At 33.9% G+C, this 14027-nt stretch overlaps 1 protein-coding gene across 1 annotated transcript in view; it reads left to right on the top strand.

The window, feature by feature from the left end:
* LOC149806073 (protein sidekick-2-like) overlaps positions 1 to 14027 on the top strand; it is a 137248-nt gene that overhangs the window by 37182 nt on the left and 86039 nt on the right. Inside the window, exons 9-13 of the mRNA XM_089950947.1 lie at positions 3542 to 3709; positions 6270 to 6569; positions 8661 to 8813; positions 10188 to 10364; positions 12782 to 13068. Of these exons, the coding sequence (XP_089807073.1) occupies positions 3542 to 3709; positions 6270 to 6569; positions 8661 to 8813; positions 10188 to 10364; positions 12782 to 13068 (1085 nt within the window). The remainder of the gene's footprint in view (positions 1 to 3541; positions 3710 to 6269; positions 6570 to 8660; positions 8814 to 10187; positions 10365 to 12781; positions 13069 to 14027) is intronic.

The raw sequence follows: 14027 nt of genomic DNA, 5'->3' as shown, positions 1-14027 counted from the left end.
ACAGACACTTTTGTTTACTTAATATCTTGTGTATCCTGTGAGGTATCTTCATGCAGCTTGATGTGCTTTTGTATGTTGATTTGATGCTGTGTCTTATATAAAATGGAGTTCATCTGATCAAAATGTTAAAGGTTATCCAGTTTTATTATTAACTCTATAAGACTTCATTGTCTTGACTTACTGGCTCTGAGGCTCTTTATTCCAAATTATTCTTGAGTTTAGTATTTTGACTGACCTGTAAAATGGTACATATCTGATAGATATGCAATAGCCCTTGTACTCAACATGCTTTATGCTATTGTTATAGACCCTAGAGAGCACTGGTTATAGGCTGAACATTTCTCCTGAATAACTCTTTAAATGATCAGAATGGTATTTTCAATACTGCATCTCTCACATTTGTTGTGGACATTACAAATATTGTGTTACTTCATTTGCTTGTTTGAAAGTTTCATTTGTGACTCAGCGAACTCATCCAGATCGTTAACTGTATCATCTCTACTTTCAAATGAGTGGTTAGAGCAAGGGTGGGCAAACTATGGCCTGCGGGTCACATGTGGCCCGCCAAGGGCTTTCATGCGGTCTAGGAACAAGTCATCATTTGCACTGACTCTGTTTATGTTACTCTGTTTATCAAATAAATGTGCTTCTTTTGAAGTTTAAGTTTTCAAATATTAACAACATATTAACAACTGAAAATTAATTATGATGTTATTTAGAAAACCCTAAAATTATTTTACTTAATGAACTATGTAGCCCTCGACAAGGTGTAAATTTGTGTATGCGGCACTTGCACTGGAAAGTTTGCCTACCGCTGGGTTAGAGTGTCTACCGTGGATGCGGGAGGTCAAAGGTTCAAACCCCAGGTGAATCATACAAAAAACCTGTAAATATGGTACTAATAGTTGCCTCGCTAGGCGCTATGCATTAGGAGGTTAGTGTTAGGACTGGTCAGCCTGGTATTTGGATAATGTGACTAGGTGGGACATGATGCTACATGTCTGTGGCATGATGCTCCAGTGCAAGACATCATAGCAATATGACTGAAAAATTGTCAAAGCTACATAAAAAATCCAAATCTCACACACACACACTCTACTTTCCAATGGATGAAACAGCTTATTTATTTTATCCACAAACAACTCTAAGACACAATATAGCTAAAGTGTCTACTACATGAGCATACACAGTTTGTTTACAGAGTAGTTCCTTATACATGATGCTGTTTTTAGATATGTGTCATGCAGTATGAAGCCATGCAGTATGGAAAAATACTGCTCGATTCGTACAGGGTAAGGTTAATGGAGAAAAAGTCAGTATATGATAAATATTGTGACTTATTATTTTTACATTTAAAAAGACTTCTAAGACTTGTTACATCTGTACTATTACTTGCCATTTCAGATTCTTGTAGGTACAGCCTTTCAGAAAGATCATTTGACTTTGTTACAACACTAGGTCTTAAAATATGTAACGGAAAGAAGTGAAACCAACAATTCAAGTAAAATGAAGATATTTATGTCTGTACAGTATGAAGTGGAAATTCAAGATAAGTTTAGTTTTGTGAATTACATCCAAAATAATCCTGAATGTCCTATAACAAGTCCAAAAATATAGAATGTTCTGAATTAATTCCAGTATTCTTGAATGCACTAAAGCAACACAATGAAGCAATCCAGAATTTTTTTTGATGAGTTCACATTAATCCTATGTAGCATGTATAAATCCTAAAGTCAATGAGCAATTTAATAATTCCAGTGAATATTTTAAATAAATAATTCCTCACGAATTATATATGACAGATTGATCTAAAGCACAATGAATTATCAGTTTATCAAATCCCTAATTATACACATTTTCACTTGACCTAGATGTGAATCATTCCAATGGAAAATTCCTGTGTATTTGCAAACAAAATTGGGCCTAGAATGTTCCAAACTCAAATGTTCTGTAAACATTCTATTTATTTCTTACAATCATTGACAAAAGTTTTACTATGTAAACATTCTTGTTACATTACCTAAAGTACAAGTTACAATCATGGGCAAATGTTAAGCACACAATTAAATAAACATAACTTTGTTAACCATTACATTCTTCTGGAGAAACTACAAATTTGTAAAATTTGACAAAATGCTGAAAAATGGTTTTCATCCTATCTTGTGGAGAAGTAACAAAAAGTCAAAGTAAAAGGGATTCTCAAAAGTGATCAATGTGTACCATATGGTGTTACACAGGGTTCAGTTCTAGGTCCCATCCTGTTATTTATCTTGATCAGTGATTTAGCACTTTACTTACAAAACAATGTTTCAGCTTTAAATCTTGATGTTGATAACGTGACCACTCTGGTGGCCTAGTGGTTAGAGCGTCTGCGTCGGATGTGGGCAGTCATGGGTTTGATTCCTGACTGAGTCATACCAAAGACTTTTAAAAAAATGGTACCAACAGCTGTCTCACTTGGTGCTCAGCATTAAGAGGTTAGTGTTAGGACTGGTCGGCCTGGTGTCACGATAATGTGACTGGGTGGATCATGCTACATGTTTGCAGCATGATGCCCCAATGCTAGACATCACTATAAAGTGTCACACCGCAGACATTGTAGCAATATGATTTAACTTTTTTTAAAGCTATGTTAACAATCAAAATCACATATTGATAATACTACTCTCTTTGATGCACAGTTCTCTTGACTTGTAATACAGATTAATTCCAAATCAGTCATAGTATAATTATGCAAACTTTATTAAACTAAGAGCTGTTAAATTTCTCACAGTTCATAAGTTGATGACCTTATGTTTATTTTAAGGCCATTACAGTAATTAGTTGTATTTGTTTACTTTTTGGACTTGGACATTATTTTGGACAAAAGCCTAATTAGCACAATCAAGCAAAAAATACTTTAGATAGACAAATGATTTAGTAGATATATTTGATATTCATATATTGATGACCTGTATTGATTTTCAAGTCATTACAGTATTTTGTTATTTTTTTACAAATAGATTTGTTAACTTTTTTGGGCCTTATGCATTTTAGATCTATAAAACCCTGTAAGTGCAATTTAGCCAATATCTCAAAATGTAGAAAGGTGAAATTTTGTATGCATGTCGCATGTGTATTAACATGACCTAATTGGATTTGTATAGCAATTAAGATCAGCTTGTTCGATTTGTATATTTTTGAAAATTCCCACCATTCATTTCTTTCTGTACTTTGTTGTTATATTTATAGGCAATGATTGTCATTATAGCTGAAGGAAACAGAATCTTTAAATTTGAGGAAATGGGTGTGGGTCTGTTAGTAATTGAATGCATACCTGGTTAAGTTCTTTGTGTTGTATGTCATGCAACATATGTAGATGAGGCAGATAGTGTTTCCCTCATCAGTCCCCAAATTTGTTAGGCAAGCTTTAGTGCTATAGTTCATTTTCTCAGGCATTGTGATAGTCTAGCTGTGTTCCATGAGCACATTTCCAATTCAGATTGTATTCATTGTACATATTTTTATAGAGTTCTTGTTACTTTTTCATTATTTTTTGCAGTGATGAATGACTTAGCAGTTCAAATTAAAAGTGAAGGTCGGTTCCAGATTCAATATCTAGGTGAACTTCTCATTACCACCACACAACCGGATGACTCTGGTATATACCGCTGTATTGCTGTCAATATTGTGGGTAATATATCAGCCCAGGCCTACCTTCAAGTCTACGGTATGACCACTCTCTCTCTTTATTTCTTTCTGTTTGGACTTTTAAGTTAAAATACTTCATCCCTGTGTAATCCCAGAGTTTCACAGGGGACCCTTCCTATCCAAGTCTTTGGTCTATTTTGGAATAATACTTGGGATTTTGAACTATCATTTTTTTGTTTTGAGTGATTAAGGGTTTAATTCTGCAATAACAAGAGTATATATTTTGTATTCTGTTAAACAATTTGATATGTGGTAATATATTTTGATATCACATATTTCTTTAAGGGTAGCCTTTGGGGTTTCCGGGACCAACTTTTTTTTGTATCTTTGATCTACTCCTTAAGAGGTTTTATTTTTGTTGGCATACAAATATTTTGTTTGGGTTTTTTCTTCTGTGTTGCAATATTTTGAAAATGGTTTCTTATTTGTTTTAACTATTGGTATGTAATTGTGAATTATAATCTATTAACTCAAATAATATATATAGGTTTGATGTATTGCCTTCAGAAAATACATGTACATGAAGTACGAAACATTAAATTTATTCATAGTGTAATGATGTAAAGATGATTGCATGTGTAATGTTGAAGTATTTAAAAAAGCATTAAATTGTTTGTTTTGTATCACTGGATTCCAAGCAATCCAGAATCAGTACAAAAATGTACAGGCAGGTGTGCATTCTTTTGAACTAATCATGGTTGAATATTTATCCCTAGATTGGTATCTTTACACAATAAAGACCATGAGAAAAAGTACTCCATCATTGCATTACCATAAAATATTAACTTTTTTATTTCAAAATTCATCAGATGTGCACCAGTTGATATCAGACACTCCATTAGTAAAATACTTAAACAAGTATTTCTAGGTAGGTGATTTTTGTATGTGTAGGATACAGGTATTGAGTTTTTGGCAACAGAAAGACTGCATGGCTGATTTAAGTTTCTTAATAAATTGCAGAATGTTTCCAAAGGTGTCGTATTCATTTTAACTTTCCATTTTTGTTTGCTGCTATTGTTCCTGTTTAATATTTCATTATTTAATAAGAAATAGAAGTACAGTGGTGTTAATTTCTGTCCAGTCCCTCCTGGCATTGAAACTTACATGTAGTTTTGACTGCATGCAAGCATTTTTAATCTGTAATTCTTTACAACAATACTTATTGAGAAAGTATTTAACTTTTATTCTTAAAGAATTGTCAAATATTATATATTTAAATACAGACATGATTTTCTCCGTTTTAAAGCAGAATTCCATTTTTCTCCTGACTTAAATCAGAATTTTCTTGATATAGTCTGTTTTTTATATCGTCTCTGATCTGTTTTTTTTTAAAACGGTCTGTCCGGTCCCATTCCACAACGACTCTTGCAAATTATTTGTTCCATATGTTAGTTAGCACATGATTCTTGTAAAGAGTATTCTGATCGGTCAAAGTTTTAAATTCATCCAATGAATCTTCATGTAATGGAAGCTGATGGCAGTGGAAAGAAGAAGCATGCTTTCAAAATATGGCATCCCAAGTTGTTAAGAGGGACCATAACACGAAAAGTTTAGACAAGTGAAAAGTTGACAGAAATTTAGTTGGTCAGTTTATAAGAAAACTGAATGCTAGAGGAATGGCATTTTGTGACCTCTGCAAGAAAAATCTGAATTACGGTAATCGCAGTTGGAAGAGTTTGGAACAGAACCTACAAAAGAAGCTGCATATGGAAAAATTGAAGCTCAGAAGGCATCTGCAAAAATTGCAGTTAATTACTATAAGAAGAAAGATGCATGAGAGAACAGATGTAGCTCTCTGTCAGAATATGCACACTGCATGTTGCCAATACAAGCACCAGCTTAAAAGGAAAAAGACTTTTATTGAGAAGGAAAAGAAACGATTGCACATTGAACCCAAAAAATCAGTGGAGACAAAAAGGAAGCCTAAAGAAATCTTTGCCAAAGCTGCAAAAAGAGCTTGACTGGCATATCAACAGGTTGTGTCCATTGAAGAAAAAGACAAGTGAATATATGGGATTATTTGTATTCAGTTGATGTACTTGGGTATTTATTTTACAGATTTGTTATGAAAAGAGAGAAGTATATTTGCTTCAAAAAATGACAAATTATTGTGACAGCTATGATGAGAACAATGACATGCACATGAAATAACTTAAGCACCAATAATATTGGAGAACAAATTTATGTGACAATAAATATTGTGAAATTATTGAAATCAGTTTGAACATTTTTGGCAAGTTTATTAGTTTTTCAAATGATTATTTTGGTTTATTTTATGATCATAAGTTGCACCAGGAGCAGCTTTTTTATGAGTGTAAAATGTGTTTTTGGTCAGGGACATTTGGCCCCCTGGCCCCCCACCCCACCCCGATTGGGGGCACTGCCCCTTTAGACCCTGTTGGGGAAAGACCTCCAAACCACCTTAAAAAATTTCAACTTTTTTTAATGGAAAACCAAATTAATGTCTGTAAATAAGTAAATTAGGAATATCTATTTATAATAGCAGATTACATTTATAATGACACAATAATTGAGTCCTTCACTATTCTCTACTTGTTGTATGTCTCTTTTTTTCCCAGTGAAAACTGAGATTAATCGTCCCCCACAAGACCTGACTGTTATAAAGGGGCGCAGTGCCTCTCTACAGTGTGGTGTGTCACGTGATCCACAGATCTTGGTGACATGGCATTGGTATTACAACAGACCATCTCAAGATGCTGAAGTCTTTACAGAGATCATTCCTGATGATAGAAGGCATATAAGTAGTGATGGCACACTAACAATCAGTGGCATTTTCAATGAAGATATTGGAATTTATCAATGTCAGGTACTCTCCATTGGTGGAAATGACTCGAGGACTGTCAAATTGGTAGTCATAGGTTAGTAGTAATTATGGTTCATTAAATAAAGGAATGAGGGGAAGAGAGAGAGAGAGAGATATTAGTCTAATGTATAATTTAAAAGTAATACAGAGATAATTTACTTGACACTACCACTTTAATTTAGGGATCCTTTCTATGCATGGATCTCTTCACTAAAGATAAGTGGGGAAAAAAAGAAAATGACATGCATGTAACCATACTAGTATATATTAATGTACAACACATATACTTCATGAATTTGTTAACTCGTGTAACTTTGTGCAAGAAGTCGCAATATGATTTACTGAGATCACAAATGCTAGACCTGCCGTTAGTGTTTAACATTCTTTCAGTATGGAGTATTTTAAGTTAATTGGTAATTTATTCTGGTCTGAAATGATTATGATGATAAATAGGGAATTAACAATATCATTTAATTCCTTTATTAAAATCAGGATTGAACTTGTCTTTTTCCCCTCACTTTACGTAAGATTACATACAGAATTCCCTACAGCGAAATTAGTTATGTGATAAATATTTTCATGCAGAAACATATGACTTGCATGAATAAAATCATTTAGTAGACCTAAAGCTGTGTTATGATCAAGATTTCCCTGTGTTAAGAATGGAATAATTTACCATGTATACTCACTTGTATGTCAATGCCAACTGCATACTGAACAGACCCAGATCTTCTGGCATATTATGCAATGACAGATCAGGGTCATTGAGTCAGTGTTGTTTATGCTATTGATTGCTCCTAAGAAACTGCATAGACATACATACATACATACATACATACATACGCCTTGTTAATCTGGATAAATTTGCTCCCAGTGATGTATATATATTCAAGAAAGGTTCAAATAACTTAATGAGTACATCTGTTGACATGGGTTTGTGTCTTTTTATAACATGCACATGTACATAAATTGAAGTTTACACAATGACTGGCAAATCTTTTTTTGAAAGCTGGCTGGTATCTCTGCTGGTATATGCAGTCTTGATGATGTTGTAATGTAAAAAGTACAACAAATAAAAACTTATATCTTGCAGTTAAATGTTGTTTGCATGGTAAATTAATAAAATGCAGTCATTTTTATAAGTCTTATTTTACAATTGTTATAGCTGCTAATGAGCCAATAATTGATGTCACTTTTTATTCTGAAATGAAGCCCTATACTGTCTTAATTTTACTTGTACAGCCACCAACAAACTGATTGTTACATATAATTGATAAAGAACCAAGAGATGTAATGACACACTTAATGTATTAACCATATGTTATTTCAAAAGTGGGGGCAATTTGATCCCAGTATGTTTATTTAATTATTAACTCCCCTGTTGTCAAGTAACAAAAAAAGACATTGTTTATACAATCACTGGTTACAATATGGTCATGCTACTTTAAGTTTTTGTAATCATTTATTATAATGTTAACATGCCACTGGAATTTTACCAGTCAGAGATTGATAACTTGTCACACCTCCAGATTTGTGTAGATGAATCTGTATTATCCAACTGACTATGTTTTCATATACAAATCTTTATTTTCTTAGTTTTGGACAGATTATTTCTGGACTATTGAGGCAAGTTTTATAGCAATTTTACAATTTGGTCCCTGATTTTTGATTCCCAATCCAGAATGCAGATTTCTGGATTAACGGATTAATGTAACATTTAGGAATTCCATTCCAGTTTAAATTTGTCCAGCTAGCAAGGTTTCCAGATAAATGTAGTCCGGATTAACAAGGCACCTTCGTATGTGCTCATTTATAAGTCAAGACCAACTGCAAGTAGCATGGGTTCAGATCTACTGATGCACTGGCAGATTTGGGTCTATGCATTTTGTTAGGAGTAATCAGTAGGACAACAAAGATTGACTCTGATCTGCTGACACATGTGACAGCAGATCAGGGTTTTTGTTATTTGCAGTTGGGTTTGGCTCGTAGTAAGTATAGATTGTAAGCTACCATAATTGTTTTTATTTAAAGGCATAGACAACAAAAATAATAGGTTAGAACTAAAGCAGCTTAGTCTTAAGAGTGGAATTTCATTATAATTGAATTTCTTTAAAGTTTGACTATATTAATTACTGTTGTTGTGCAGAGTTGCCTCAGAAGCCAGCGATTACAAATGTGGAAGTCCACCCTATCAATCAGACAGCTGCAGTGGTCAGTTTTGTTCCTTACTATGATGGAAACTCTCCCATCCTTCACTTTAATGTCCAGTACATGGAAGTGACAGGCACTGCAGAGATTGGTGAGTAATTCAAAATTTCTCAGAATATATAAAGCATTGTTATATCTTGCATCCAGAAGTAGTTTTTTTTATATAGGATTAATTCTGTACATCTGTTTGTAATTTTTCCATCACTGATCCAGTAAACTTTGTAATTGAGGCCATAAACTGTATGTTCCCTAATTAAGTCCCCCCCCCCACTTCTTAAGAACAGAAAATTTAAAAGATGCAGAGTAAGACTGTTGCTTTTCAGTATGTGTCTTCTTAAGATCTATGATTACAACAAAATGCTGCACCAGTCTCAGTTGGTCACATTATTTTAATTTATATAAAAATGTATAAATTAATAAAGTCACAGGCAAATTCAAAGGCTTACCAATTCTACTTAGCCAGCTGCTCTGTGGAAAAACGTGTTGACTGATTAATCATTTTAACTGTGCTGATATTTACAATGACTGAATTAAGTGGTAGAAAGACCCCAGATGTACATATGTTCATTATAAGAGTAAATCTAAAGAACTTTAGCTTTCATTATTGTGCTTTAATAAATGCATTTGTAAAATGTAACACTCTCAGGGGTGTTAATTAGAGAATATACAGTGTGTAGTATTGATGAATTCAAGGATGAACATGACTAAGACTGGTCTGCTTTGATGTACATTACATGCATTGTGATTTTTGGATTTATCGCACTTTACTGTAGCCATTGAGTTGTGGGGGAAGGGATTAGTGAAGGTATCAGTGCCCATCACATTGTGTGGTTGCCCATACCATGTTGTGGCTATCATTATGGATTTTTTGGCTTCTACTATAGGTTCTATGACTATAGCCAGGGCTAGTTATGCTCCCTTAAAACCATAACCAGGTTTAGCTGTACCATGGAATGAATGATAATAAATGACATATTCCTCTGGCATCCAACAAGTTACTATTAGATCTTTAGTGTGGATTCAGATTGCAGAGAAGCACAAATGATGATATAGTCAGACTGTACATTTTTTGTGAAGCTTTCATAAAGAAAGAGCATCTAGTTGCCATCTTGTTTGACTTTAAGAAAATGTTTGACACCACATATAAGTATGGCATAATGAATGATGTTTTCAACCAAGGTCAGAGGAGCCACCTACCTACGTAAATACATCAGAATTGTTTAAAAATAAAAATTTCATTCTTAATGTAGGTACTACTATTTCTGACAGCTATTGATGTTTTTGAGGAAGCATATTGTCAGTCACCCTTTTCAACATCAAAATTAATACATACTAATACAAACATAATCTTTTTGGACAGTTAAGAGGAAGTTCATTGTACTTTGGAAATAGCTCCATTGATATGGTTTCTGAAATGCAGATTACTGATCATTGAACTTACTTCAGTATTATTATTTTTTTTTAGATACAGGAAACTGGGTTACCTTCCCATTTAATATTAATCCTGAGAATAGGTCTGTCATGGTGACTGACCTGAGGCCAGCAAGGTTTTACCAGTTCCGTGTGAGTGCTACAAATGTGGTGGGGGAAGGCATGTCAAGTGATCCAAAGCCTACTCCTCCACTAGAAATGCCTCAACAACGTAAGTACAATCTTCACTTAGAATCTCATTTTAAGTTAGATTGTATATCATTCCAAATTCCTTCTGACTGCCAGCCTGTCTTTCTGTCAGTCTGTCTCTTTAAAGATGTAATCATTAAATGGCATTTGTATATGCTGCACCATAGTACCATGAAACTGGTAAGAATGACATAATGTATGGAAACAAATTGACATAATGTATGGAACAAATTAACAATGTATGGAACAAATTGACATAGTGTATGGAACAAATTGACATAATGTATGGAAACAAATTGACAATGTATGGAAACAAATTGACATAATGTATGGAAACAAATTGACAATGTATGGAAACAAATTGACATAATGTATGGAACAAATTGACATAATGTATGGAAACAAATTGACATAACAAATTGACATAATGTATGGAAACAAATTGACAATGTATGGAAACAAATTGACATAATGTATGGAAACAAATTGACATAATGTATGGAAACAAATTGACATAATGTATGGAACAAATTGACATAGTGTATGGAACAAATTGGCATGTATGGAAACAAACTGACATAGTGTATGGAACAAATTGAGACATTCTATTTCAGTTTATAACATTGCACATTCTTAGAACCATTTGTAATCACCCATTCAGTGATTATTGTAGACCATTGTTGAGATTAAATTGTGTAATTTGTACTGTTGAAATAATGAAGATCTTGTTACTTTTTGTTCCATGCAATGGCTGGATTATAGTAGTTTCCAGTTTGACCCATTCCAAAAAAAGCAAATCATATATGGTTGTCATTTCTTTCTGAACACTGAAAATTAATCAAACAGAAATTATTGTAGGATGAATGGGATTGGGCCCCTCGATTTTCGAGAGAAATTAGACCAGTTTGAACAAAAAAATTCAGGAATGAATTGCTAAAAATGTTAATCTGCATGATTGATTATGTATTTCTAATTGGTACTGGGGTCTATTTGAATCCATTGAAACACTGCTCCAGCAACCTATTTAGAGCATTTGCCTTGGATGTGGGAGGTCGTTAAACTTGAACCCCAGCCAAGTCATACCAAAGACTTATACAAATGTTACTAGCAGCTGACTCACTAGGTTCTCAACATTAAGTGGTTTGTGTTTGTACTGGATTGCCTGGTGTCAGGATAATGTGACTGGGTGGGACATGATGCTACATGTCTGTGGCATGATGCCCCCAGTGCTTGACATCACTATAAACTGTTCACACTGAAAACATCATAGTGATATGACTGAAAATTGTTAAAGCTAGATAAAAAATAAAAATAAAAACACACAAAACACATGAATTCATTGAAAATCAATGACTTGAGCAACTCATCCCCTACATACTATTAGTGATTTCGTATTCTCACATAATCTGCCTAATTCCACCTGAAATGAAATTTTTAGTTTGTAAGATCAATACTGTGGTTTCAATCATTGGACATTTTTAAGTTACAACATCAATACTATGACTTCTGACATTAGAATTTCTGTTAGTATGCTGATCAAGTATATTATTGCATTGTTCTCATGCCATGCTGTGCCAGACAAGTGCTTAATGCTATTATAATCTTGTGCAGAAATGAGAAATTCTAAAATGGCAATAATCTCTTTAAAGTGTCATAAATTAACAAAACATTCTACCTAGTTTTTCATATTAAAAAAAGTTAAAATGTTTATCAGTTATGTAATGGACTGATTATGTGAGAATAAATATGGGACATGATTTGTTTCCAGAGTTCCAATGTTGTGAGGCTTCACATGGGCAAGATTGTAAATGTGAAATCTTTTGGTTCAAGTTGTGTTTGCAGATCTTGAATTCAGTAACTTGTATGTAATTGTCTTAGACATGAATGGCGTGACACTTAGTATCTTTTTTCTAGCATAGTGGCATCAATATTGTTCAGGTTCTGTAGAGCTTGTCTTGACATAAACTCAATATCATGATTAATCTGGTGTCCATATGTCAATACTGGTGTCCATATGACAACATTGGTGTCCATATGTGCATCTGTATATCTGTCCACACACTAGTTTATCCTCACTGTCAAAGTGTTTAGTGTGGCCAGATATTCAGCACACTGGTCATGGTCATCTTACCTGGTATGTGGATGCATCTTGTGTCAGTTTGCAATGACATGACTTGCAGGCAGTGGTCAGCTTCTTGCTGAAAGTCATATCTTCTGACTCCATTGCTATGTTCAACTGAAACATCATAAAATATAACTGTGTGCTTTACCATTTTATCCATCTATTCTATGATTCCTGTTTTCCATGCTTAAGCATAAAACTATGGCATCAGAATCCTGTCACTGTTCTATGAAACATCATTTCTATAGTAAATTAAAAAAGAAGAAGAACTAGGTTTTATTAACAGCAGGTTGTAAATCAAACAATTTACCTTACAGCACCCAGCAGCCCACCAAGATTTTTCTCAGGAGGTCCACAAACAAACACATCTATCAGGTTATCATGGCAAGCTCCACCTGAAGACAGTCAAAATGGACCTCTGTTGGGTTATACCATCCGCTACAAGCTAAAAAGCTACTCCAGTAATCCCTTTGTTTATGCCAACATTACACAGTCTGCTCAGCTGTCTTATGAACTCAAAGGCCTGGCTTACTTTGAGTATTATGAACTCCAGATTGCAGCCTACAATGGTAGAGGAACTGGTGTATTCAGCGAGAGCATCACTGTAAGTATTCATTCTTTGTGGGTGTTTCAGATGTTTCAGAAGATGGTTAATTCCTGTGATTAGTCAGTTGATCACAATCATAACAAAAAAATTAACTTCCTTATCACACAAATGGTCCCAGTAAATTTGTCAGATAAAATACATTGAACAGGACCTTAGAGGTTGACTCTAGCTGAATTCCTACAGATCTGCAGATTTGTGTATGTGGATATGTGAGAAAAAGAGAGGTACATAAAGCAAGAAGTTACAATTAAATGGAACAAAAGATGGACCTTTGTGTAGCTGTTCTTAAGAGTAAGACAGTAATATATTATGGTAATGGCAAACGAGAAAAAGAAATCTCTGTGTGTGTGTATCTGTGTCTGTGTCTGTCTGTGTGTGTTGAATATGGTAAATCAAAGTAGAGAATATTCTTTAAACCAATAGTGAGAAAAGGAATGTGGAACCATGCAGCATGTGTAACAGAAATGGGCAGAAGAAAGGGAATGAAAAGAAATTTGATACAATCTGTCTTACATTTATAAGCATTCATTTCCATCCTTAAAGCAAAATCTACAATATTTGTATGTGTCTCAAATGAATCTTGCTTTCTTTTCTCTCACTTGTGACAGTATCACAAAGACTATATCTGGAACAGTGTCCACCCATCCCTATTATAACCAGGAATGAATTGACATGAAACAAAAAAAAAACATATTTACAATGGAATTGCATCTAGACTAGAATAACCTTTTTATGTATGAGGTGACTGTTTTGTCATTGTATGATTCAAATATATGCATTTCAGGTGACATGTCCAATATTCATTGCAAAAAGTTGGATTTACAATGGAGGTGTAGTTACATCTAACAACAAAATGTGTTTGGAAACATTTCATTGGATGAAAAGTTTGCATATCTTTGCATCACAAAAATAACTTTTGTCAGAAAAGCTCACAAAACTATGATGCAGACAGATAT

Source organism: Sinohyriopsis cumingii, chromosome 2, assembly GCF_028554795.1.
Source record: "Sinohyriopsis cumingii isolate HCF-2022 chromosome 2, ASM2855479v2, whole genome shotgun sequence".
In the NCBI taxonomy this organism is placed as follows: domain Eukaryota; kingdom Metazoa; phylum Mollusca; class Bivalvia; order Unionida; family Unionidae; genus Sinohyriopsis; species Sinohyriopsis cumingii.
The sequence above is the reverse complement of the archived record's forward strand: the minus strand, read 5'-3'. Positions and strand labels throughout refer to the sequence as shown.